Genomic DNA, 24,418 nt, shown 5'->3' with positions numbered 1-24,418 from the left:
CGCGGCCGCCGCCCGAGCCGCCGCCGCCGAAGCCGCTTTCTCTGTCTCACTCACTTCCCCCGCCCCCGACCACACCCCCTTAAAGAGCCAGTCCCGCCGCAGTCCCCTCACCCTTACCCCACCCGCGGGCAGGGGATAGGGGAGGGTCTGCTTGTCAAGGGTTTGGGCCTAGCTATCGGCTACCCCTATTCCTTTTCCTGCTACCAACTCAGCTGTTCTGAGCGCCGGGTACCATGACATGCGCTCCTGTTGTGAACCTAGTATTCTGTCCTCATTGAAACAAAAACAAGGGCAGTCTGGAAAGGGAGGGGAACAGGCACTGTGTGCAGGGTGGATGTCAGCAGAGGAGACATGGGTGTCCCCGGAGTCTGGGTCCTACAGTCCTGGCCAGCGGGGATGAGCAGGCTTCTCCGCTCGGACCGACACGTGGACAGGGCTTCCAAGGGTGGAGGTGTGGCGAAGGCACACAGGAGCTGCTCAGGTCCCTGGAGGCCCTACTCCGCGGGTTCCCGCGCCCCCTATGGTGGAGGTCCGGATTAGGGGTGAGAAGAACCAACCCGGCGGTCAGAAAGGCCAGACCCCCTGGCAGCCACCGCCCACCGGTCAAGATGGCGGCTGCGAATGGAATTATGGGAAATGTAGTTCGCGCGGTCCGAGCTCAAGAGTCCGTCCTTACCCCGCAGTCAAGCCCGGGCTGAGAAGCATAGAATTTGTTCGGGGGCGGCCTTTGCAGGATACTGCCTTCCGCACCCCGCAACGTGTGTGCAAATGAAGAAACTCAGACATAAAGAGCTGGGAAGTGGGGGGAGCCGGTACTCCTAACAATAAACATAACTGACCCATAATAAGTGTTCCTGGATTCGGTTCCAGCATGAGGGCTCCTCACTTGATCTCCCTCAGACCCGGCCCTGGGGTTTCTTCAGTCCCGCAGATTTCACAGGGACCTGACCTGACCTCTTTTTGTTCATTGATTGCTTTCTCATATGTGCCTTGACCACGGGCCTTCAGCAGACCGAGGAACCCGTTGCTCAAGCCAGCAACCTTGGGTCCAAGCTGGTGAGCTTTGCTCCAACCAGATGAGCCTGCGCTCAAGCTGGTGACCTCGGGGTCTTGAACCTGGGTATTCGGCATCCCAGTCTGACGCTCTATTCACTGCGCCACCGCCTGGTCAGGCCTGACCTGACCTCTTAAGCAGACTGTTTTCCCCTCCTCTGCTTTGATTTTCTGTATCCTTATTTTTGTTTTCATACTTTTTAAAATTTTATTTATTGACTTTTAGAGAGAGAAGAGAAAGAAAGAAGGCGGGAGAAGCAGGAAGCATCAACTTACAGTAGTTGCTTCTTGTATGTTGCTTAACTAGGCAAGCCCAGGGTTTGAACCAGTGACCTCAGTGTTCCAGGTCAACACTTTATCCATTGCAGCACCACAGGCCAGGCTGTTTTAATTTTAATTTATTAATTTTAGAGAGAGTGGAAGGGAGGGAGAAAGAGAGAGAGAGAAACATCGATTTGTTATTTGTGGTTGTTTATGCATTCATTGGTTTATTCCTGTATGGTTCCCAGACACAGGATGGAACCACGACCTTGGCCTATTCCCACAAGGTTCTAACCAGCTACCTGGCCAGGGAGATTTTCTGTATCATGAGTTTATCTCATTCATTTGTTGAATGTCTCCCACTTCTTTTTTTTTTTTTTTTAACAGAGACAGAGAGAGTCAGAGAGAGGGACAGGCAGGGACAGACAGGAACGGAGAGATGAGAAGCATCAATCATTAGTTTTTCGTTGTGCATTGCGACACCTTAGTTGTTCATTGATTGCTTTCTCATATGTGCCTTGACCACGGGCCTTCAGCAGGCCAAGTAACCCCTTGCTCAAGCCAGCGACCTTGGGTCCAAGCTGGTGAGCTTTTGCTCAAACCAGATGAGCCCGCACTCAAGCTGGCGACCTCGGGGTCTCGAACATGGGTCCTCTGCATCCCTGTCAGACGCTCTATCCACTGCGCCACCACCTGGTCAGGCAGTCTCCCATTTCTAAACTGTGAGTTCCATGGGCCCAGAGCTGCTGGACTCTTTTGTATTGCTGATGCTCCTGGTTGAGTGGGTGTGCTCAGCTACAAACCCACATGTATCTAGCAAATTACCTGATTCTTGCTGAAGCTGTCAGAATCGATGTCAGACTTCTGGTAGGTGCTCCATAACTATTGGTTGAACAAATGACTAAATAAAAAAATTGAATGGCGGCCCTGGCCGGTTGGCTCAGTGGTAGAGCATCGGCCTAGCGTGCGGAGGACCCGGGTTCGATTCCCGGCCAGGGCACACAGGAGAAGCGCCCATTTGCTTCTCCACCCCTCCGCCGTGCTTTCCTCTCTGTCTCTCTCTTCCCCTCCCGCAGCCGAGGCTCCATTGGAGCAAAGATGGCCCGGGCGCTGGGGATGGCTCTGTGGCCTCTGCCTCAGGCGCTAGAGTGGCTCTGGTCGCAACATGGCGATGCCCAGGATAGGCAGAGCATCGCCCCCTGGTGGGCAGAGCGTCGCCCCTGGTGGGCGTGCCGGGTGGATCCCGGTCGGGCACATGCGGGAGTCTGTCTGACTGTCTTTCCCTGTTTCCAGTTTCAGAAAAATGAAAGAAAAAAAAAAAATTGAATGGCTTCCTTTGTGCCTCCATTTCTTTTTCTTTTTCTTTTTTTTTTATTTATTCATTTTAGAGGGAGAGAGAGAGAGACAGAGAGAGAGAGAGAAAGGGGGGAGGAGCGGGAAGCTTCAACTCCCATATGTGCCTTGACCGGGCAAGCTCAGGGTTTTGAACCGGCCACCTCAGTGTTCCAGGTCAATGCTTTTATCCACTGCGCCACCACAGGTCAGGCTTGTGCCTCCATTTCCTCATGATGCTGTGGTGAAGATCAAATAGGAAAATGCATGGAAGGTTCAATGACTGCACCACAGAGGTTCAAGAGCTACACATAGAGATGCAGCTCAGCTTGTGAACCCAGGCCCCTGACACAAAGTTTTCCCTAACCCCCTACCTCCTCCTAGATAACAACCAACAAGGTTGTGCCGCTCCTCTGGGATGCTCTCGCAGATGGCAGGCTCACTCTTTGCAGTTCCCAGCAGAATTTCAGGGTCTGAGGGGTAATAAATGTTGCTGTCCCCAGCCCTCACAGACATCCTCTCTCCAGATGCCTGAGAAGCTCTCTGCAGCAGGAGGATTTCAGAGAGAGGTTGGGACTGGTTCAGTGTCACACAGATGATGCTGTGGCCAAGCTCAAATCCAGGACCTCAAGCTTCTTGTAGTGAGGAGAAGAGACGAGAAGGCAAAGGCTGGGAATGAGGGGAGATGTAGAGGGGGGGTCGAGATGGCCTTCTCTCTCAGGGGCCAGGCTCACTGAACAGGGGCCAGGCTCACTGAAATAAGCTTAGGACAGGTAGAGGGAGCTGATGCTTCCTCCCTCCCCAGCCTTTCTTTTGGCCTTAGCCTCCCTTTAGCCACCCTGAGGGACCAGGAAAGGGCTGACCCTTGCTCTTACAGATTAGGCAGGACCTACCCTTTCCACCAGGTACCCCATTCCTGGCCTGGCCTACAGGACTCCACTTCTGAGCCTGGACTGCTGGAAGGAGCAATATATCAAAGTCCCAACACATCCATCTCACCCCCTCAGAGTCAGTCTGCTCTTTCTGAACGGGAGCATTGATTAGGGCCCTGGAGGTCCTTGTGGTTAGGAGGGGGGATATAACATAGCTTGCTGTGGGAGTGGGGCCAGAGGCCATGAAGGTCTGCCTTCCAGATGCTGTGACCCCGAGTGCTGACCTTGTCCCTCCTCCCTTTAGTGCTAGTGTGAAGGCCTGCTGTCATGTCCAGGTTTCATGGGGGTACTCCCTGGAGGTTCTCTGGTCAGGACAGGGAGGAGCTGGGATACTCTTCCTGTCTCTCCCTCTCTCCACCTCCTATGATACCCCCAGGGCACTCCCAGGTTCCAGGAGCCGACTCTCCTGTCCATCCAGTCCCTTTCCGTGGCCACCCACCCTGAGGAGAATCAGTGCAGATGGCCATGCTGGCCTGCAGCCTTCTCGAGGCTGGGCTGCCTTGCACAGATCCTCAGAGTACAAGAGCTGTGTTCACATCCTGGCTCTGCCCAGTGGGTGCTAGGCCATGGGCAAGTCACTTACCAACCGTGAGCCTCTTAAAGGGGGCTGTTTCTACTGACCGCCAGTGGTTGGAGGCTGAGAGCTCAGTGCTCTTTGCCCACATCCCACCCCTTGACTTCCTGCCTAAACCCTCTGAGACTGGAGCATGCCCCATAGCTGCTCCTCATCCTTTCAGCCTCAAAATATGGCCTCCCAGCCCCACCCTTTCTGGGGTCCCAGCTCCCTTCCGCCAGAGTGCTCCATCAGCGTGCAGCCAACATTACTTTCAGTGCCTCCTCTAAGCAGAAGCCCTGGGGGGGGGGGCATGGGCAGTGACCACTCCCTTAATCGAGGGTAGAGGCAGGAAAGGCAGCCTTCCTTCCACCATGACTGCTTGCCGAGAAACCCTATTAACATTACCAAGGCTGGAAGAAAGTGTCCAAGGAGGAAGAAGTCCTTTAATGGGGGCAGCCTTGGCCTCAGGACACACTGAGTAGGGGGAGATTTTCAGGCCCAGGAACAAGTCCCCCATCCTATTTTTGAAGGAGCTGCTGCCCAGTGCTTCTATGAAGCAGACCTGTCCAAGGCCTAGGGCCCACAGCTCAGACTCCTTAGCTGAGGCCCTGGCTCTAGGCCCTGCTAGCCGGGGTGCTGGCTGGCAGGTGTCCTGCTCCAGAGCTGATCCATGCCCTTTCCTCCTTCCTCCCTGATGCCTCCATAGCCTCCTAGCCACTCTCTAGATGTCTAGCTACCTGTAGCCAAGGGTCATAGGGTACCCATTTGCTTATTTCATCCTCCAGCAACTGCCAGCTTCTGGAAAAGGTGACTGAGGCCACAGAGAGACTAGGTTCTAGGAGAGCAGAGGCCATTCTTCACCCTCTGTGCATGACTGTGTGCCCAATAGATGTGGTGGTCACTGGGTCTCTGAGGGGTACAGCTCTGCTACTTTGTTGAGAAATGAGGATGACAAGTCCTGTTCTCCATTCTTTTTTCCTCAAGGGCAAGGAGTGGAGGGAGTACACGTTGGCCTTCAAGTCATAGGACTAAAAACCTCCTACAGAGCTGTGTGACCTTGGGCAAGTTCCTTCCCTTCTCTGGGCCTCAAGTAGAGAATAATCACACTCCACACCACAGAGCCTTGGCCAAAGTCAAGGAGATTCCTTAGGTTAGAGTTGGTGTCCAATGCAGTGGGAATTTTCAGGAGAGTCAGTTTTCAGCAGGGCTCCCCTTGGGGGGGGGGTCTGAGAGCCTGGGGCAAAGAGGCCTGCAGGGCACACTCCTCCTTAACTAACCCCTCCTCCCCCAGAGCCAGCTTTGTCTCTTTCTGGGTTTCTAGGTGACTTGGCTGGCCCCTCTGGATGAGTTCTACTTTAAACTTGCTGCTGCTACTGCCTCCGTATTGGGGGGGCTCCCACAGGGGCCCCCAGGCAGGAGCCCCCCCCAGCCAAGCCCTGCGGGAGGGGCTGTAGCCCCCATCCATCCCAGTGCCCATGTACCTTCCCCCTCCCATCCCAGGAACGCAGATTTCAGGACACCTGCTGTGGACCTGGCATTGCAGAGCCTCTCCTCAGTTCTCCTGTCCCTGGACACCTCGGAGGCTTCTGACCCCCCTGGGCAAATAACCAGCTGTCCCCTCGCAGCTTTTAGTCTGCAGCCCCGTAGGGACAGGCTCCAGGTTGGGTCATGGTGGTCTGCGGCACAAGGGCTGTTCAGAGGCTCTCAGAAAAGCTGAGATGCTTGGGTCCTCAAAAGAGGTCTCCCTGGGCTAGGGGGACGGAGGAGGGGAGCCTGCCGGCAGGAGGCCCATTAGCTAAGTGCTCCCAGGGAGGGGGGATTGCACTGCTGCAGGAGGGGGTGAGGCGAAGTGAGGGCAGAGAAGAGGGGTGGGAGTGGCTTTTCCTGTACTCAGCTAAGTGCTTCAGGAGGGGGGTGGAGGGCAGGGCTCTGCGCCCCCCCGCGCCCCCCCCCCCCCACGCACAAGTCATGCCTTCCAATGGTACCACCACCCCCACCCTTCGGAAACCTTAGCAGGCTGACCCCGGCCAGTCTTGAGCAGCTCCTGTACACCCAGTCCCTCCAGCTGCACCCACAATGGCCCCCCTGGTTCCAAGCACCCTATTCTCACCCCGGGCTCGTCCAGCTGAGCACCCCCAGTGAAGTGCTCAGGGTCAAATATGCCCCCGCCCCAATCCCCGCTCTGGCTGCAGTCGCCACCCCAGCCGCCAGGGGGAGCCGACGCGGGGCGGGCCCGACGCGGTGGGAGGGGGGCGGTGCCGCCGTGGCCCCGCCCCCTCCCCGCCCCGCCCGGGCCCCACCGAGTCTCTGGTCTGCCCTGGACAGACTTGCGGACAGGCGGGCGCTGACGCCGCGGGGCCGGAGCGGGCCGCGCGCGAGCGCGCGGAGGGAACACCGGCGCCGTCGGTCCCCGACGGGGCTCCGTGGGTCCCCGGCCCGCCCCCGGCCCGGCCATGGCGGGCGCCAGGCCCGGTGTCCACGCGCTGCAGCTGGAGCCGCCCACCGTGGTGGAGACCCTGAGGCGCGGGAGTAAGTTCATCAAATGGGACGAGGTAAGTGTGGGGGGCCCCCCTTTTCCGCCCAGATCCTGGGACTCCCTCACTCAAGCCCGACCAGACGCCGAGGACCCCCATCTCTGTCTGGCCTGGCCACGGCAACCCCCCTCCATCCCAGACTGGCTGTGCTCCGGAAACTTGAGTACCCAATCGTCCCTGTAATGAAGACTTTGTCCCCCAACCCCCAACCCGTCCTTCAGCTGCGGAAAATTTGGCTTTCCACTCCTTAGCCCGGAGTCTTCGAACCCCAATAAATCCCGGACCCTGCTTTCACTCGCCCTCCCAACCCCTCCTTGCCGATCTGATTCCGGTTCCTGCAACCCTGGTCTGGTCCCCAGACCTTTGCTTGGTACTGGATGGACTCTTTGGTTCGAGGACCCTGGCCCCCAGTCTGGCCCAGGTGCACCTCCATTCTGTGTGGGTGCCGCCGGAACCCTGCTCTTCCCAGTGCCCTCGTCTGAACATTCTTCTCCATTCATCACTTTTTCACCCTGTTTTGGTTGGCACCTCTTTGCCTTTGGATTCCAGCCCAACTCGCAGCTCAGGTGGTACTACGAAGTCCCCCTTTAATGGAGACTTGGCTCCCCAACTTCCTCCACCCCCGGGGAACTTTGCGCTCCACTCCTTAGCACCGGGACTTTGAACCCCAATAAATCTGGGCCCACTTTTTACCCGCTTTGCCTCGGCCGTCACCTGTGGCTCCCAGTCCTAGTCATGCGCCTCAGCCTGGTTTCACACCGCCCCCTCCTCTGCCCCCTGGGCCCCTCCTTCCCCAGGGGCGCCACCCGGCCTGCGTGCGCTTCCTCGCTGCTCTAACCCAGTCAGGCCAGAGGCCTGGAAGTCTCTAGGCTCCTTTCCGGCTGGGTGGGGCGGGTAGGCGTGGGGGCTGGGGGGAGGGGCTGGGGGCGTGGCCTGAGGGAGCAGGTGTGCCATAGACGGTGCCTGGAAGCCCCAGGGACGTGGGGAGACCCCTTCCCACAGAAGGCCTGAAGGGAAAAGTTTCTCTTTTTCCTCCCAGTGTGATAAACCCAAATAAGGAAGTGGGAAGAGGGAGAGGGCCCTGCGGGTGGGGTGGGGGATGTTGACAAGGACTTGGGGCCAGAGAACAGGGGACCTGGGCTGCCTTTGAAGGCCAGACCCCCGAGAAGGGGCAGGGAGAGGCTCTAGAGGCATTACTGCAGAACTCCTTCCTTCTCACACTACTGGGGTATCCTGAGTTCCAGGGCAGCAGCGTGGGGAATCCCAAAGAAGGGCTGAGGGTGTCAGCGCGGCGAGGTGAGGAGGCTCCAGTTTCCCTAGAGTTCCAGGGCCCCTTGTCCCCTCTGCCCCCAGATCAACTTCCTGTCCTTTGTAAGCAAAGCCTGGGATGGGCGGGGCTGGTGCCGTGCCATCCTCCAAAAGAGGAAACTGAGTCTGGAGAGTGGAGACTGATCCCAGGCCCCACATTGAGGTTGCAGCTGAGGCCGGAGCTGGAGCCTGGCAGGGGTCCTGGTTCCCTGCTTCCCCGGCCGGCTGCAGGACTCTGGAGCCATAGTGCCTCCATGCAAATCCTGGCTCTTCTTCTCGAGCTTTCAGAAGCGAGGTAGCCTCTCCGTGCCTCGGTCTGCTCATTTGTGAAATGGGAAGAATAACCGTGCATACCGTGTCAGGTTGTTAGAGGACTGAGATCCTAGATGTTCGGTTCTTAGAACTGGACCTGGCACACAGTAGGGACAATGTGAGGGGAGCTGTTGTATTGATGATCTGATTGCCATATAGCGATCAATAGCTTGGGGGTGACACCAAGTTGAGGTGGGGTCTTTTACTGGGGCAGGAGAGTTCTAGCTGTGGCCACTTGGCCACCTGGACCCTGCTCAAGTCTAAGTCCCTCTTGAGCCGCCCCCCCTCCTGACTGCTGTCCTCAGTTGCCTGGGGTGGCCCTGGGAGTATGCCAGGGACCAGGCTCTTTTCAGAAAAGGGGCCAGCACACCCTTCCCGACCCTCCGCAGGGCTGTTTGAGGGAGGATAGATTTCACTCTGGTTCTCAGGGCAGGGTGAGTCCCCTGCTGGAGGGACTTGGTCTGCGTTCTGTAAGATTGTGGGGGGGAGGGGACTGCGGCATGCAGAGTAGGGCTAATGGATTTTAAGGCAGATGTAAGGGGCGGTTGGTTGTCATGGGGCCCTAGGGCCATAGAATGGCTATGGCGGTCAGACTTCTGAACCCTCTACTTTTATCCTATAAATATTCCCAATGGGGTTGTGGGGGACTCCAGACTTCAGGGAGCTCTTGGACCTGGAGAAACCAAGCCTGGGGTTGGGGTCTAGGGAGGCCTCTCCAGTCAGGTTGGTCAGATTCTCTTTTTTCTTTCTTTCTTTTTTCCATTTGTTTATTGATTTTAGCCAGAGAGGAAGGGAGAGAGAGAGAGACAGTACCATCGGTCTGTTCCTGTGTGTGCCCTGACTGGGGAACAGACTAGCAACCTCAACGCTTCAGGACGACGCTCTAACCAAGCGAGCTGTCTGGCCAGGGTGTAGGTCAGATTGCATGAGTAGAAAAGGAAAGGATATCTTAGCAAAGGGACACCGACACAGAAACTGGAAGTGGGGAAAGGATAGTTCGTGGTCCATGTGACCGACTTTTAAGTGAGAGAAAGGTGACTCTGGGAGAGGTGCTGTCACACCCAGGACCTGGGCTTTGTTCTGAAGACTGTGGAGAGCCGCACAGGACCTTTGGGCTGGCTGATGTTTCATCTTTGCTCACTGTCAGAAACACAGGGGTTCCAAGGACCTAACCTGGGCTGAAACCCTCACCCCCTGACCCCTGCTGTCCCATTCCATCCCCAGGAGGCCTCCAGTCGGAACCTGGTGACCCTGCGAGTGGACTCCAATGGCTTCTTCCTGTACTGGACGGGACCTAACATGGTGAGGGCGGGCCCTGGTGCAGCTCACTCAGGTCTAGGGCCTCTTCCCCAAACCTCCAGACCACCACCGTCAACCCCAACCCCAACCCCAACCCATGGTGACAGGGCCCAGCTGCTGGCTGACCTCCCCCATGGCTTCCTGGACAGGAAGGGCTAAGGGAAGGGTCTGAGGCATGGGTGACAACAGGGGTGACTACTCTTTGGCCTGTGTGGGGAGCTTGGGGGCTTTGGGAATCTCGTCCTGTAGCCAATTACACCACCCTGGCATCGGGTTTCCCCAGGAGGTGGACACACTGGACATCAGTTCCATCAGGGACACGCGGACAGGCCGTTACGCACGCCTGCCCAGGGTGAGTGACGTAGCACAGGACTAAGCAGGGGGGTGAGGTACGGGTGGGTGAGGATGCCCCTCCTCACCCTGACTTTCACCTCTCAGGACCCCAAGATGCGTGAGGTGCTGGGTTTTGGGGGCCCAGATGCCCGGCTAGAGGAGAAGCTGATGACGGTGGTGGCGGGGCCAGACCCAGTGAACACAACATTCTTGAACTTCATGGCTGTGCAGGACGACACAGCCAAGGTGGGCTGGGGCTGAGGGTCATCCAGGGGAGCCGACGCCTTACTTGCTGAGTCAGCCATTACTTAGCCAGAGCCTGTTCTCTGCCCCTAATTCTAATCATCCTCTGACAAAGAGTATTTAAGCACTTACTGTGTGCCGCACCCAGTTCTGGGCATGGGCTGTGGCTGAGCCAGCCCCTCTGGCCCTCACGCACACTCTTCCCCTGCGTCCCGGCCCCTCAGGTCTGGACTGAGGAGCTGTTCAAGCTGGCTATGAATATCTTGGCTCAGAACGCCTCCAGGAACACCTTCCTGCGCAAAGCGTGAGCACCAGGCTTGCCTGGGCGGGCACTGGGGGTGTAAGTGGCCGTTCCCAGGGCATGACCTTCTGCTGTCTCGCCAGATACACAAAGCTGAAGCTGCAGGTGAACCAGGATGGACGGATCCCGGTCAAGAAGTGAGTTCCCCTTTCCCTCAAAACTTCTCTCCTTCCCTGATCTTGTTGACCTTTGCCCCCCCTGACCTTGACCCCTCCCACCTGTTCAGCATCCTGAAGATGTTCTCAGCAGACAAGAAGCGGGTGGAGACTGCGCTGGAGTCCTGTGGCCTCAATTTCAACCGGGTGAGGGGGTTGGGGGCAAGGGGCAGGGTGAGTGTCATGGTGGACACCTGCTCTTTTGGGGCTGGCTGCCCCTGGGTTCTCACCCCACACTCCTCCGCCCCTAGAGTGAGTTCATCCGGCCTGATGAGTTTTCCTTGGAAATCTTTGAGCGGTTCCTGAACAAGTTGTGTCTGCGGCCAGACATTGACAAGATCCTGCTGGAGATGTGAGCAGGGTTGGGCCCCCTTGCCAGCCCCCAGTACTCCGCACCAGCCCTTGCTCGAGGTTTCTTCCAGCCTAGCAGTGGGGGTGGAGGTGTCAGGGGTCCCGGTGCACAAGGCTGTGGCTGAGCTCAGAGCCACTTTGCGCGCAGCTCTGTTGTGGATAGTTCTCTGCTGACACTTTGCCTGGGTCACTTTCATTGGTTCATGGTGGGATGAGAACCAAGCAGTTCAGGCTGTTGGGAACTTGCCTCAGCTCACAGGGAGTGAGGGCTGGAGCTTAGACTGAGTCCAGCATCTAGAGGCAGGGCGTGGCCGGCCAAGCACTTGGTGGCTTCCACAGCCCTTGCTAATAATGCCAGTGCCAGTGCCAAGTAGAAGAAAGAAGATGGGGAAACTGAGGCTCAGAGAGGTACTGACTGGCCCAGTTCCTGGTCAGTGGGTACCAACGCCCTCTGCCAGGTTGAGGGCTTGGAGCAGGGGCTGGTGAGGCTTCAGGCTGACTCCGCCTCCCACCTCCTCCAGAGGGGCCAAGGGCAAGCCGTACCTGACACTGGAGCAGCTCATGGACTTTATCAACCAGAAGCAACGGGACCCAAGACTCAATGAAGTGTTGTACCCACCCCTGGGTCCCTCCCAGACCCGGCTGCTCATTGAGAAGTATGAGCCCAACCAGCAGTTTCTAGAGCGAGGTGAGCTGAGAGGGAGCGAGGGAGGGCAAGGACTGGGGGAAGGGGTCAGCTGCCCCTGCCCCTGACCTGCTGACCTCACCCGGCCCCCAGACCAGATGTCCATGGAGGGTTTCAGCCGCTACCTGGGAGGTGAGGAGAACGGCATCCTGCCCCTCGAGGCCCTGGATCTCAGTGCGGACATGACCCAGCCGCTGAGTGCCTACTTCATCAACTCCTCCCACAACACCTATCTCACAGGTGAGCCAGCCGGAGGGGGAGTGGCATCTGTGACCTCTGCCTATTGGCCCTCACACTGCCTCCCTCCCTTTGGGGTGGCCAGTGCTCGGTATGGAGGCAGGGAACAGACAGCCTGCCCGGGGACTAGGGCTTCTCTCCATGGGTATGTCTCATGGATGGTCTGGAAGGCTTCCTGGAGGAGGGGCTGAGGCCTGTATCAGCTGGTTTGGGGCAGGAACAGCCTGTGCAAAGGCCCAGTATAGAAGACTGCTAGGTGCTTTTAAGAGGCAGAAAGGAGGCTGGCAGGAGGAGGCAGGGAAGTGGGATGGGGTGGGGGCTGGGGCCTTGATAGGTGAGGGGGGGCTGGAGAGGGAGGCGGGGCTCGACCCAACGGGAATTGGATTTATTCCAAGTGGTCAAGAAAAGCTTTCTGGAGGGTGTTGAGCAGGAGGAGGTGATGTGACCTGGTACATTTAGAAGGGTGACGCCAGGTGCTCTGCAGGGATTGGATGGGAGGAGGGGAGGGGCCTGTTGTCCTCTGGCAGGGGGTGATAGAGGCTGTTCTGGGGCAGCAGCGGTGGAGGGAGGAAGGGAAAGGAAGGGGCCATGGCGGTGTTGGGTGTGACTCCCTGGGTTAGGCTGGTGGGATGGGAGGTGGAGGGTAGGTAGGTGAGGAAGAGTGGCCCCTGGTGAAGGAACCAGCGCCTCAGCCAGCACTGGTGGACGCTGGCTCTGGACAGCTTGGGTGGGTGCTGGGCCCTGGGCCTGCCCGGGGGGGATGGTGCCGGCTCCACAGTGAATTGAGGAGTGATTGGGGGTGGCCAGACACGATGCACCGAGGCCGGGCCTGGCTGCCACGGGGCAGTCCGTGTCCCTGGCCGGGCCTGGTTCAGCGCAGGCCGGGGAGGAGGGGGAGGAGCCCGGCCGGCCCGTCTGCTGTGGTGACAGAGCCTCGCCCCCAGCGGGGCAGCTGGCTGGCACCTCCTCGGTGGAGATGTATCGCCAGGCGCTGCTGTGGGGCTGCCGCTGCGTAGAGCTTGACGTGTGGAAAGGGCGGCCGCCCGAAGAGGAGCCCTTTATCACCCACGGCTTCACCATGACCACGGAGGTGCCACTGAAGGACGTGCTCGAGGCCATCGCCGAGACTGCCTTCAAGACCTCGCCCTACCCCGTCATCCTCTCCTTTGAGAACCACGTCGACTCGTGAGTAGGACCCTGGTCAGAGGCAGCTGTCCCAGCAGCCTCTGGTATGAAGGCTTCTAACCCGGGGACCCCTGATCAACCCGGAGACAGCCTCTCACTGTGGCCGGTTGGACTGCTCCCGGAACCTGTGACCCTGGGACCTCTCACCGACCATGCAGATCTCTGACCTCTGACCTCGGCCCCACAGGGCAAAGCAGCAGGCCAAGATGGCTGAATACTGCCGCTCCATCTTCGGGGACGCGCTGCTCATTGACCCACTGGACAAGTACCCGGTATGGGGGCTCGGAGACGTGGCAGGCTGCGGGGAATGAGGGCGCCCCGCAGGCCCTGACCTGTCCGTGCCCACCAGCTGGCCCCGGGCGTCCCCTTGCCCAGCCCCCAGGACCTGATGGGACGCATCCTGGTGAAGAACAAGAAGCGACACCGGCCCAGCACAGGCGTCCCCAGCAGCTCCGTGCGCAAGCGGCCGCTGGAGCAGAGCAACTCGGCCCTCAGTGAAAGCTCTGCCGCCACAGAGCCCTCCTCACCCCAGCTCGGTATGTCCGGCCCGCCCGGTCGGCTGGCCTTCGACCCCAATCCTGACCCTAACCCCCCCTCCCGCTGCTCCCCCTCCCCCACTGCTCCCCAATCCTGACCCTAACCCCCCCCTCCCGCTGCTCCCGACCTGACTTAACTCCTCCCTGAGCCGCTCACCACCTCCTGGCTGAGTACCAGCCTCCAGCCCCCGGCTGTAGCACTCACCTCCCTCAACTGCATCTCGTTTGATTTGGCTCCATCCTACTCCTGACCCCTCAACCTCACACTCCCACCTCAGAGCCCTCCCCCCAGCCGGGGTGTGACTGCATTCTGACCACTGCCTCAGTAACCACATCCTCATGCTTTGAGTGTGACCCTCGGACTTCTGACCCCTGTCCTGTGACCCCCACTGAGTCTGCCCACCCAACCGGTTATAAGTTCAGCCAACCTTTGACCTCGTACTTTATTGAAGTCCTCCTTACCTCCGACCCCTGACGGCTCCCCTCACTAAGCCCCTTCATTGGGTGTGTCTCTGACTGACCCCTGACTGGCAAGGCCATTGTACCCGAGTTCCTGGCTTCTCACACTTCTGTGCCACTCTGCCTACCTCCCTGACGGCTGTCACTCCGGACCCTGACCTTTGACCCTCTCTGCCTTACCACTACTTTCCACTCCTGACCTCTGCCCTCTCCCCCAGCCACGGTGCCCCGAGAGTCCTCTTGACTTCCCCACCGAGTCACCTCCCACGCACTGGCATAACCCCTCCCGGCCGCAGTGTCTGTGTGCCCTGACTCCTGGGGTGTGGCCCTGTCCTGCGCAGGGTCCCCCAGCTCGGACAGCTGCCCAGGGCTGAGCAACGGGGAGGAGATGGGCCTGGAGAAGCCCAGCCTGGAGCCGCGGAAGTCCCTGGGTGACGAGGGGCCACAGCGAGGCCCCGACCTCGGACCTGCCGACCGTGAGGACGAGGAGGAGGATGAGGACGAGGAGGAACAGACGGACCCTAAGAAGCCCACCACAGATGAGGTCAGGCCTGCTGGTGGGAAGTGGAAGAACGATTGCCAACACCGACTCTGCTGGGCCGGCTCCGGGGCTGGCTTTGGCCATGGTCAGACAGTGCCCGCTCTCCCGGAGTTCCGGGCGGGGGAGGAGGACCGTGTGGAGAGGGGCGGGTCTCAGGGGAACAGACGCAGAAGCAAATGTGAGATTGTTCTCGCGTGCGGGCTGGGGAGGGGTGCGCCGGGCAGAGCAGGGTGGGGAAGGAGGGGAAGGAGGGGAAGGAGGGGAAGGAGGGGAGTCTGCTGGGCAAGCAGACCCGAGGCAGAGGGGACACCTGTGCAGGGCCGGAGTGTTCAGGAGGGGGCCCTGTCCACAGGGGTGGTGTAGAGTTCTCAGGAGTGGGGTGACAGTAAAGTGAAATCAGGAGGTCGGGTTTGGGAGGGACCCAGAGTGGGGAAGGGCGGACGGGCTGAGTGCAACAGCACAGGGGTGGAGTTAGGTCTTTTTCTTTTTAGTTTTTTAAAATTCATAGGTTTTAGAGAGATGAGAGAGGAAGGAAAGAGAGAGGGAGCATTTGTTTGCTGTTCCACTTGGTTGCGCACTCACTGATCGCTTTCCACATGAGCCCGAACTCGGGACTGAACCTACAACCTTGGCGTTTTGGGTCGATGCTCTAACCGACTGAGCTAACCCACCAAGGCTTTTTTTTTTTCCTTTTGAGTTTGAGTCTTGTGAGCCCCCAAGAGGAGATGGCAAGGTGGTAGTTGGCGATAATGGCCAGGGATGGAAAACCGGGGCCTGCCTGCATGTGGGTAACTGAACCCCTGGAGGTGGGTGAGAAGTTCCGGCTCTCGACACCAGGAAGGCAGGAGGCAGACTGGGAGCGTGGGGCACCAGGAAGGCAGGAGGCAGACTGGGAGCGTGGGGCACCAGGAAGGCAGGAGGCAGACTGGGAGCGTGGGGCACCAGGAAGGCAGGAGGCAGACTGGGAGCGTGGGGCACCAGGAAGGCAGGAGGCAGACTGGGAGCGTGGGGCACCAGGAAGGCAGGAGGCAGACTGGGAGCGTGGGGCACCAGGAAGGCAGGAGGCAGACTGGGAGCGTGGGGCACCAGGAAGGCAGGAGGCAGACTGGGAGCGTGGGGCACCAGGAAGGCAGGAGGCAGACTGGGAGCGTGGGGCACCAGGAAGGCAGGAGGCAGACTGGGAGCGTGGGGCACCAGGAAGGCAGGAGGCAGACTGGGAGCGTGGGGTCCAGGGCATGTTGGCCAGGCCCCAGGGAGACTCAGGGCAGATGAGACCAGACTGATAGGGGCCATGGAGGGGTGGGGACCCTTGCTGAGGGTGCTGAGGAGGTGACGGCCAGGAATGGAAGAGGCGGTCAGAGCCTCCCTCACGGTGTGGAGCAGGTGAGGGAACTCCAGCTGATGGCCTGGGGACGTGACGCTGCTGACCCTGCATTTGGGGGCCACAGGGCACCGCTAGCAGTGAGGTCAATGCTACTGAGGAGATGTCGACACTCGTCAACTACATTGAGCCTGTCAAGTTCAAGTCCTTCGAGGCTGCTCGAAGTGAGTGGGGTGGGAGCTGGCAGGAGTGGGACCCAGCGTGGCCCCGCCAGGCCTGACCCCTGCCGTTGCCTGCTCCCCAGAGAGGAGCAAGTGGTTCGAAATGTCATCCTTCGTGGAGACCAAGGCCATGGAACAGCTGACCAAGAGCCCCATGGAGTTTGTGGAGTATCCTTTGGTGGCGCTGAGGCCGCTGGGCCAGGCTGGGGACACTCAGGGGCTGGCTCAGATGCGCTGGCCCCACGCTGCTGCCCGCACGGCGTTCTGACACTCCAGCACTTCCATCTGGGTCCTGGGTAGGTCTAGGAAACTGCACAGGGGCGAGGCCAAGAAGCGGGGGGCTGACGGGCCACCTGGAGCCCAGGTCAGGAGGTGGGTTTCCGGGAGCTGAGGCCGGACCCGCAGCTCTGGGCTGGAGGCAGGGGGGGGGCGAGCGCACCGCCACGTGGCCCCTGACTGCCGACCTCAGATACAACAAGCAGCAGCTGAGCCGTATCTACCCCAAGGGCACCCGCGTGGACTCATCCAACTACATGCCGCAGCTCTTCTGGAACGTGGGCTGCCAGCTGGTGGCCCTGAACTTCCAGACCCTGGGTGAGCACCGACCTCCTCAGCCCTGACTCCTGGCCCCCAGCCTCGCCTACCTCTGCCCTATGACCCTGCTAAGGTCTGTTTGTCTGACTGGACCTCTGACTCGAGCTAATCCCAGGTTCCCAAACCGAACCAAGACCTTGGCTAACCCCAACTCCTGACCTTGGCGGACGCTAGACCCTTCCCCAGTCTGATCTCTCCTGATCGTGGACCCCTGATGCTATTTGTGCTGACCCTACTGGTTCATGAGTCCCCCTCTGCATCCACTATCCTTCCTGACTCTTGATCTCATTGGACCTGCTGACCCTACACCTCCCCACGTCGCTCCCAGACGTGGCGATGCAGCTCAACGCGGGCGTGTTCGAGTACAATGGGCGTAGTGGCTACCTGCTGAAGCCTGAGTTCATGAGGCGACCGGACAAGTCCTTCGACCCCTTCACCGAGGTCATCGTGGATGGCATTGTGGCCAATGCCTTGCGGGTCAAGGTGGAGCCAGGGGGCGCTGGGGCCGGGGTGTCCCGGGCTTGGGGCCCTCAGCAGCCGCCTCACCCTCCTGGCTCTCCCAGGTGATCTCCGGGCAGTTCCTGTCCGACAGGAAGGTGAGCATCTATGTGGAGGTGGATATGTTCGGCCTCCCCGTGGACACCCGGCGCAAGTACCGCACCCGGACCTCTCAGGGGAACTCCTTCAACCCCGTGTGGGATGAGGAGCTCTTTGACTTCCCCAAGGTGAGCCTGGCGCCCTCCCAGACCTCCCGGCTCTCCTGGGTGGGAACCAGGAACCAGGCACACTGGTGGCAGTTGTCCAGGTTGGAAGGTGGGGGTACTGAGGAACCTCAAGGCTGGGCCTGTCACCTCCAGGCCCCACCCCAGGGTGGGTGACCCATGTTCCAGGGTCAGACTCAGGCGCCCTGCCTTCTGCAGGGTGAGAGAAGAGGACAGGAAGGTGAGACAGCAGGAGGTCCCATGGCCCCCAAGAGAAGTGGGCACAGCCCGCCCCACCTCCCAGGCAGGAAGGACTTGCCTGAGATCACAGTCACAAGCTCACACCAGCTCCTCCCCGACTCCCAAGTGGATTGGAATTCTGTGACCATTTGGGGTGGGTTATGGCCTCAGTCCCAGACTAATGACTCACTCTACAGTTTCTAAACTGGTGGTCACCAGACTTGACCTGACCCACTGTAGTGGTGCCCGGAGGGGCAGGGCAGCCTGTTCTCCTTGCTCAGGGCTCTGATGGCTGCCGACCATCCGTTTACCCGTTCTGTCGTGGTATGGGCCCACCACTGGCTTACTTTCAATGGTGAATGATGGTTAGTCATTGGGTCAGCTTCTCCAAGGGTTCCTTCTGAATGTGGGCCTCCGTGGTTATGGTCGGCTGTGGCTCAGTGACCACACTGACCATGGGTCAGCTCTGTGGCTTAGTACCTGTCTGGACCCTCAGGTGGTCCTGCCCACGCTGGCTTCACTGCGCATCGCAGCCTTTGAGGAGGGCGGCAAGTTTGTGGGGCACCGGATCCTGCCCGTCTCTGCCATCCGCTCAGGTCAGGAGTCTGGGCAGCTCAGGGGCAGTGTGTGTGGAGACCTGGCAGGACCCACTTACTTTACCCTCCCGCCCTCCCAGGGTACCATTACATCTGCCTAAGAAACGAGGCCAACCAGCCACTGTGCCTGCCAGCCTTGCTCATCTACACTGAGGCCTCTGACTACATCCCTGACGACCACCAGGGTGAGCTGGGGCAGGCCAGGCAGTGCCCCCTGGGTCTAGGATTGGCTAAGTTAAGTGGCCCCAGTTGAGGGTGGGTTCTGCGGTCCCTCCATGAGATAAGAGCTGGTGGGACTGTGTGGCTCTGGGTTCCGACTCTGAGATCCTTACCCTCTGCCCCTAACCAGACTATGCAGAGGCCTTGATCAACCCCATCAAGCACGTCAGCCTGATGGACCAGAGGGCCAAGCAGCTGGCCGCCCTCATTGGGGAAAGGGAGGTGAGCAGGGCAGGGTGGGGGCAGGAGGCAGGGAACAGGGCTCAGATTCACCTGGGCCCGGGCTGAGGTCCACGGGGCTGGGGGTGAAGATTGACCTGGGCTGGCCCTGGGGAGAAGCACCTGCAGCCTTCCCTGCTCTCCTCAGTCTGGACTGGCCCCACCCACTGGGCCTACAGCAGCTGGTGGTCTGGCTTCCCTCCCCCTAGAGCAGCGGTTCTCAACCTGTGGGTCGCGACCCCGGCGGGGATTGAACGGCCAAAACACAGGGGTCGCCTAAAGCCATCGGAAAATACATATTTATTATACAATACATTTTTAAATGAAATATGTATTTCCGATGGCTTTAGGCGACCCCTGTGTTTTGGTCATTTGACCCCTGCTGCCCTAGAGGAAGGTGAATTGTTCACTGCCCTACAGCAAATGCCCGTATCGTCTACCTGTCTCCTTCCCTCTGCCTGGAAGGCCTGTTCCCCTTTCTGGGTTCTCCTCTCACCCTAGCCAGAAAATAAAGCCAAGTGAATGCTGAGTGCCAACTCTGCCCAGCCGGGTGTGCGCTCTTTTCACCAGTTCGGCTCATATAATCCTCCCACCACCCAAGCTTGCCATCCCCAGGGTAGAAATGGAGACAGTGAGGCTCCAAGCGAAAAAGGCCTGGTCCGGGCCTTTACCCCTTGGCCTTGGGTTATTCTCCACATTTTAAGGAGGTAGAAAGCACCCCTTTTGCATGTGAGGGGCCTTCAGGACAGACCCGGGCTCGAATTCCTCCAGCTGCATGCAGGATCAAAGCCGGGGTGCAGGGTTCTGCTGCTTCCAGGGCAGTTAGAAGGCACAGAAGCTTTAAAAACAGGTTCTGTGAGCCCTGAGATATCAGTGGCTTCTACGGGGAGGGGTCAGTAGCACAGGCTCCTCTGCACATCCAAACCCAGTCCCGTGGGGCTGGGGAAGGCAGGGGAGAGGAGGCTACTTGCAGCTGTTAGCCAGGGAGTCTGGTGCCCACTCTGCGGTCACTTCCCTCATTGATTTAATCAGGAGCTAAGCAACTAGGAAGATAAGGAGCTGCGGGCAAGGGTGGAGGAGGACTCAGAGACAGGAGACTTGGGGCTGGGCCAAGGCTTTCTAGAGCGGTCTGGAAGTCCCTGAGCACATGCAATGGGGCCCAGTCTCCTAAGAATAACAGTTCACATTTCTTCCCCACACCCTATGAAGAACAGGGGTTTAGCCGTGCTTGTTTCATACTTCTCGTTTTCATGTAGTTGCCATAACAGCCCCACGTTACAGATAGGAGTCCAGGTCCAGATGGACAGAGGGAGTTAGACCAGGCGCACTGGGCAGCCCCAGGAAGCTGTGAAGGACAGACAGGCCTGAGAGAGCAGCGTTGCTGGGAAGAACATTCTGCTTTCTCCCCAGCAGGCTCAGGCTGGCCCGGAGAATTGCCAGGAGATCCAGTCTCAGCAGCTGGGGCCCCAGATGACGCCAAACCCCACACCCAGCCCACTGGACACCTCCCCCCGCCGGCACCAGGGCCCGGTCCCCTCCCCCGCCAGCCCTTCCCTCAGCAGCCCAGGTAAGGGACAGCCTGGGCCCGTGGTGGCTTGAGGGGAACAGCCCTGCTGTCCTTCCCAGGTTTTCACAGTCCTGCCTCTGCTCCCCAGGTCAGCGAGATGATCTTATTGCTAGTATCCTGTCAGGTAGGGGTCTGGCGTTATAGGGGTGGGGCTATCGAAAGAGGCGGGGCCTGTTCCGGAGGGTAGGTGGTGCTCCTGCAGGGTGGGCCTGCCCCAGGCCAGCCTGCCTGTGCTCTGCTGCCCACAGAGGTGGTTGTGGCCCCGCTGGACGAGCTCCGAGGCCACAAGGCTCTGGTGAAGCTCCAAAGTCGGCAAGAGCGAGACCTGCGGGAGCTGCACAAGAAGCATCAACGGAAAGCAATTGCTCTCACGCGCCGATTGCTAGACAGCCTGGCCCAGGCCCGGGCTGAGAGCAGGTGCCGGCACCGGCCGGGTGTCCCGTGAGTGCCCAGCCTGACTGTGTGCAGTGTGCTGTCTGCGTTGATGTGACTGGGGCGAGTTGTGCATGCGGGTTTCTCCTGCATTAGGGGGGGCATGGAGGATGGCCTTGGTGCTCCTTGGCCCCCAAGAAGGAGGGTTTGGCGCAAGGAAGAGAGAGAGGAGGTTTTCCTCGCTCAGTCCAACCCTCTTCCCACCTGGGGCAATACCTCATGCTCACCCATGAGGAGCATGTGTTTTGAGAGAGAGACTGTTACCCAGACAGGTTCCCATCACTTGGGTTAAGTGAACTGGCCTCCTCATTGGCATAATAAGCCCCGCCCCCAGCCTGGGGTCCATCAGTGCTGGCTGGGATATGCCCTGCCCCCCTTTGCCCTCCCAGCCCAAGTTCACGTGATGACCTGAGCGTCACCCAGAGGGGTTCCTCACACAGAGGCAGGGAGGATGAGAAGGAGGAGGAGGAGGAGGGGAAGCGGTATCAAGAGTTCCAGAAGAGACAGGTGCAGAGTCTGCTGGAGCTGCGGGAGGCCCAGGCGGATGCGGAGGCCGAGCGGAAGCTGGAGCACCTGAGACAGGTGAGGTGGGTGTGTGACAGTGAGGGCGTGCCTGCTTTTTGGACAGACGTGTCATCAGCCCGTCTCACCTATTGGTTACCTGTGTCCACAGGCTCTGCAGCGGCTCAGGGAGATTGTCCTGGATGCTCACACAACTCAGGTCAAGAGGCTGAAGGAGATGAACGACAGGTGAAGGCAGGGATCTTGTGTGGGTGGGCCGGGGAACTCCCTGGTGCCGGGACGAGGGCAGGACCCCCAGTCCTGCCGCTGGCCTTGCCATTGGCCCTGCCTCTTCCCCCACCGGCTTGTCCAGGGAGAAGAAGGAACTGCAGAAGATCCTGGACAGGAAACGCCACAACAGTATCTCGGAGGCCAAGACAAGGGAGAAACATAAGAAGAAGGAGGTGTAAGGGCACTGGGGCCGGGACCCAATGGGTGCTGGGCAGGCATGGCTGGGTGCCTAGCACTGAACCCGTCCTGCGTTGCTCCTGTGCAGGGAACTGACAGAGATTAACCGTCGTCATATCACTGAGTCGGTCAACTCCATCCGTCGGGTAAGGCTCAGGGGCCACTCTAGTCCACCCCTCTTCTTCAGTCATCAGAAAGCCATGTCCTTGGTGCTGGCCTGCTGTGACATTGCCCTAGAGCCTTTCCCTGCAGATGCCACCGCTCCCTCAAGCCCATACCATCTCCAAAGCCAACTGTCCAAGATAATGCCCCATGGCTTTGGAGTCTGGGCCTGGAGCACTTCCCCTAAGGGTCATCTCAGAACCCTGGCCATCCAACCCTGGGAGCCTGGTCCCTCCCCTAGGGACCCTCCGCTGAGCCCTTGTCCCCCCAATGACAGCTGGAGGAAGCCCAGAAGCAGCGGCATGAGCGCCTTATGGCGGGGCAGCAGCAGGTCCTACAGCAGCTGGTGGAAGAGGAGCCCAAGGTGAGGCCGTGGGTGCGGAGGGTCCACGGGCGACAGGCGCTGCTGGGTGGCCCGTGCTGTGAGCCTCCTCCTCCTCCTCCTCCTCCTCCTCCTCCCACAGCTGCTGGCCCAGCTGGCCCAGGAGTGTCAGGAGCAGCGGGCAAGGCTGCCCCAGGAGATCCGCCGGAGCCTGCTGGGCGAGACACCGGAGGGGCTGGGGGACGGACATCTGGTGGCCTGTGCCAGCAATGGTCACGCACCTGGGAGCAGTGGGCACCTGTCTGGCGCTGACTCGGAGAGTCAAGAGGAGAATACAAAGCTCTGAACTGGCTGAGCAAGAGGTGGCCACAGGGCCAGGGTGGGCACTGGGCGCTGGGCCGGAAGCTAAGACACTAATGCGCTTTTTTTTTTTAAACTTTTTATCTTTAGAAATTTTATTTTTTTAAACTGAGGCAAACACCCCACACTAACTTCCTTCCTTAACCCTCCTGGGGCCCCATTAGTCCCCAGCCCCTCCTTCCTGCCCTCATTCCTGGGGAAGGTGCTGGATCACTCTGGGCCATAAGAGATTGGGTGGGGCCCTTGCCCCCTGTGACACCCACACTCCAGAGTGAGAGCCATCTCCCTCACTGTCCCAGGGCACACCATGTGGAGACTTAGAGCTCTGGGAAGTAGGGGTCACATTCTTTCTCTATTCTCTGGGGACTGTTTTTTACATAAATAAAAGTGGATTTCAGGGACCCTGTGTGCAGCGTGGTTTGGGGTGAGGTAGTGCTAGAGAGGACCCTGGGTCCTAGGCCCTCTCTGCCACTTCTTTTGTGGCCTATTTCCTCATCTATGAAATGGGCTTATGGGCACCGTGAGATTGAGGTCAGGCCCCAGCGAAGGGTTGCTGAGTTTGAACCTTGAGACCGCCTTGCCTGCGGCCTCAGATCTTCCCAATAACCTGACATCCGTGGCCCTTTGGCCTTCCCCAGGCTTTTCTGCCTCTGTGCCCTCTGCTCCTGGGCCTTACTTTTCTCCCTTCCGGACTCTTGTCCTCTCTTCACAGAGGCTCAGGTCTTTGCTTCAGGAAGCCTTCCCTGCCCCCTCTTCCTTTTGCCTGATATGACCCGAGGGCCCAGCATCAGCAGCTAAGGCTGCTCTGGGCTCCATGCAGGCAGTTGACTGTCAGGAGATGGACGAGGGGTGGAGCTGGGCAGCTCTGGACCTGTCCAACATCAGAGGAGCCAGCTCTCAGAGATAGGTGGGAAGTGGGTGGGCCTGGCAGTGACCCTTGGGAGAAGGGAAACTGGCAGTCAAGACACGGGCTGGGAGACCCAGCACCCCCTCATCCCTGTGAGGGAGATGTTATACCTGTTTTACAGATAAGGAAACTGAGGCCCAGACAGAAGTCACGTGTGCCAGGCCAACTCAAGATGTCCTGACCTGGAGGCAGGGCAGGTCTGAACCCCCTATGGCAGATGGTCTACAGCCAGCCTGGAGGACCTGCTCCATGCCCCCTTCCTGCCTCGGGACGGCGTGGAGTGGCAGAGACCCTGCAGTGAGGGTGCGGCTGGGCTCTGCTGCATGGTCAGGCTGGCATTCCGTCAAGGCCTCTCCCAGCTTCCTGGCAGAGCTTCCTGGGCTGGCTGCCTCCCTCCTACAGAGGAAGGCAGACTCTTATCTGGGTTTATCTCCTGCCAATTGAGTGTTTTCTTTGTTTTTGCTGCAGCCTCAGGCAAACATCGGGTGGGGAGGCCAGGGAAACAGGACTTCCAGTGGGGCTGTCCCAGGGCAGGGGACCCCTACTCTGGGCCCTGTTCCCTCAGGGTCAATACCCTTGCCCAGGCCTTCCCTGCTTCTGCGGTCAGTCCTTGTCCTATCCCCAAATCTGCCCACTGCATTGTGTGTCCAGGCTCCTCAGCAGCCAACTCCCATCTTGGCTCGCTTCCACTTATGGAAACACTACACATCAGTCCCATGGTCCTCAAAGACCAGGATAAACTTCAAACTCCTGGGTATGACATTTGAGCCCCTCAGAAGCTTGGCCTCTGCGCCCCCCCCCCCCAGTCCTTCCATGAGTCCATTCTTTCCTTTGCCCAGGATGACAGCCCCCTCCCTCATCTTTCCCTTTAAGTCCCAGCTTTAATTCACCGGCTGTGTCTTAATTCATTTCTGTATACCCAACACAAATCACTGGCTGATCTATAGGGGGCGCCAATAAACCTTTCTGGAATTG

At 59.2% G+C, this 24,418-nt stretch overlaps 1 protein-coding gene across 3 annotated transcripts; it reads left to right on the top strand.

Annotated features, from left to right (window-relative positions):
• The first annotated feature begins 6,438 nt into the window (after nt 1–6,438).
• PLCB3 (phospholipase C beta 3) lies at nt 6,439–24,417 on the top strand. Of its 3 annotated transcripts, none has more exons than XM_066359599.1 (32): nt 6,439–6,686; nt 9,513–9,590; nt 9,871–9,939; nt 10,026–10,166; nt 10,388–10,467; nt 10,548–10,601; nt 10,691–10,766; nt 10,871–10,971; nt 11,492–11,658; nt 11,749–11,895; nt 12,837–13,077; nt 13,265–13,349; nt 13,427–13,613; nt 14,414–14,616; nt 16,062–16,158; nt 16,239–16,323; nt 16,625–16,749; nt 17,078–17,232; nt 17,313–17,474; nt 18,187–18,286; nt 18,367–18,471; nt 18,636–18,727; nt 20,138–20,291; nt 20,380–20,415; nt 20,540–20,732; nt 21,164–21,305; nt 21,397–21,473; nt 21,598–21,690; nt 21,781–21,838; nt 22,132–22,218; nt 22,319–22,538; nt 23,565–24,417. In XM_066359599.1, exons 1-31 carry the CDS (start codon nt 6,588–6,590, stop codon nt 22,520–22,522), a joined length of 3,693 nt encoding a protein of 1,230 aa, XP_066215696.1. In that variant the 5' UTR covers nt 6,439–6,587; the 3' UTR covers nt 22,523–22,538; nt 23,565–24,417. The 3 variants fall into 3 exon arrangements, with proteins under 3 accessions (XP_066215696.1, XP_066215686.1, XP_066215706.1); XM_066359589.1 differs by having other exon boundaries at nt 20,135–20,291; XM_066359609.1 differs by lacking the exon at nt 20,380–20,415 and having other exon boundaries at nt 20,135–20,291.
• Nucleotide 24,418: the final 1 nt, after the last annotated feature.

The sequence above is a fragment of the Saccopteryx leptura genome, chromosome 1 (assembly GCF_036850995.1).
Source record: "Saccopteryx leptura isolate mSacLep1 chromosome 1, mSacLep1_pri_phased_curated, whole genome shotgun sequence".
Lineage (NCBI taxonomy): Eukaryota > Metazoa > Chordata > Mammalia > Chiroptera > Emballonuridae > Saccopteryx > Saccopteryx leptura.
This window is presented reverse-complemented; position numbering and strand designations above follow the sequence as displayed.

Coding starts and splice junctions, on each gene's coding strand:
- PLCB3 (XM_066359589.1), top strand. CDS start 6,588: ATGGCGGGCGCCAGGCCCGGTGTCCACGCGCTGCAGCTGGAGCCGCCC. Junction 17,233..17,312: donor CCAATGCCTTGCGGGTCAAG/GTGGAGCCAGGG, acceptor TGGCTCTCCCAG/GTGATCTCCGGGCAGTTCCT. Junction 21,474..21,597: donor CTGAAGGAGATGAACGACAG/GTGAAGGCAGGG, acceptor CGGCTTGTCCAG/GGAGAAGAAGGAACTGCAGA.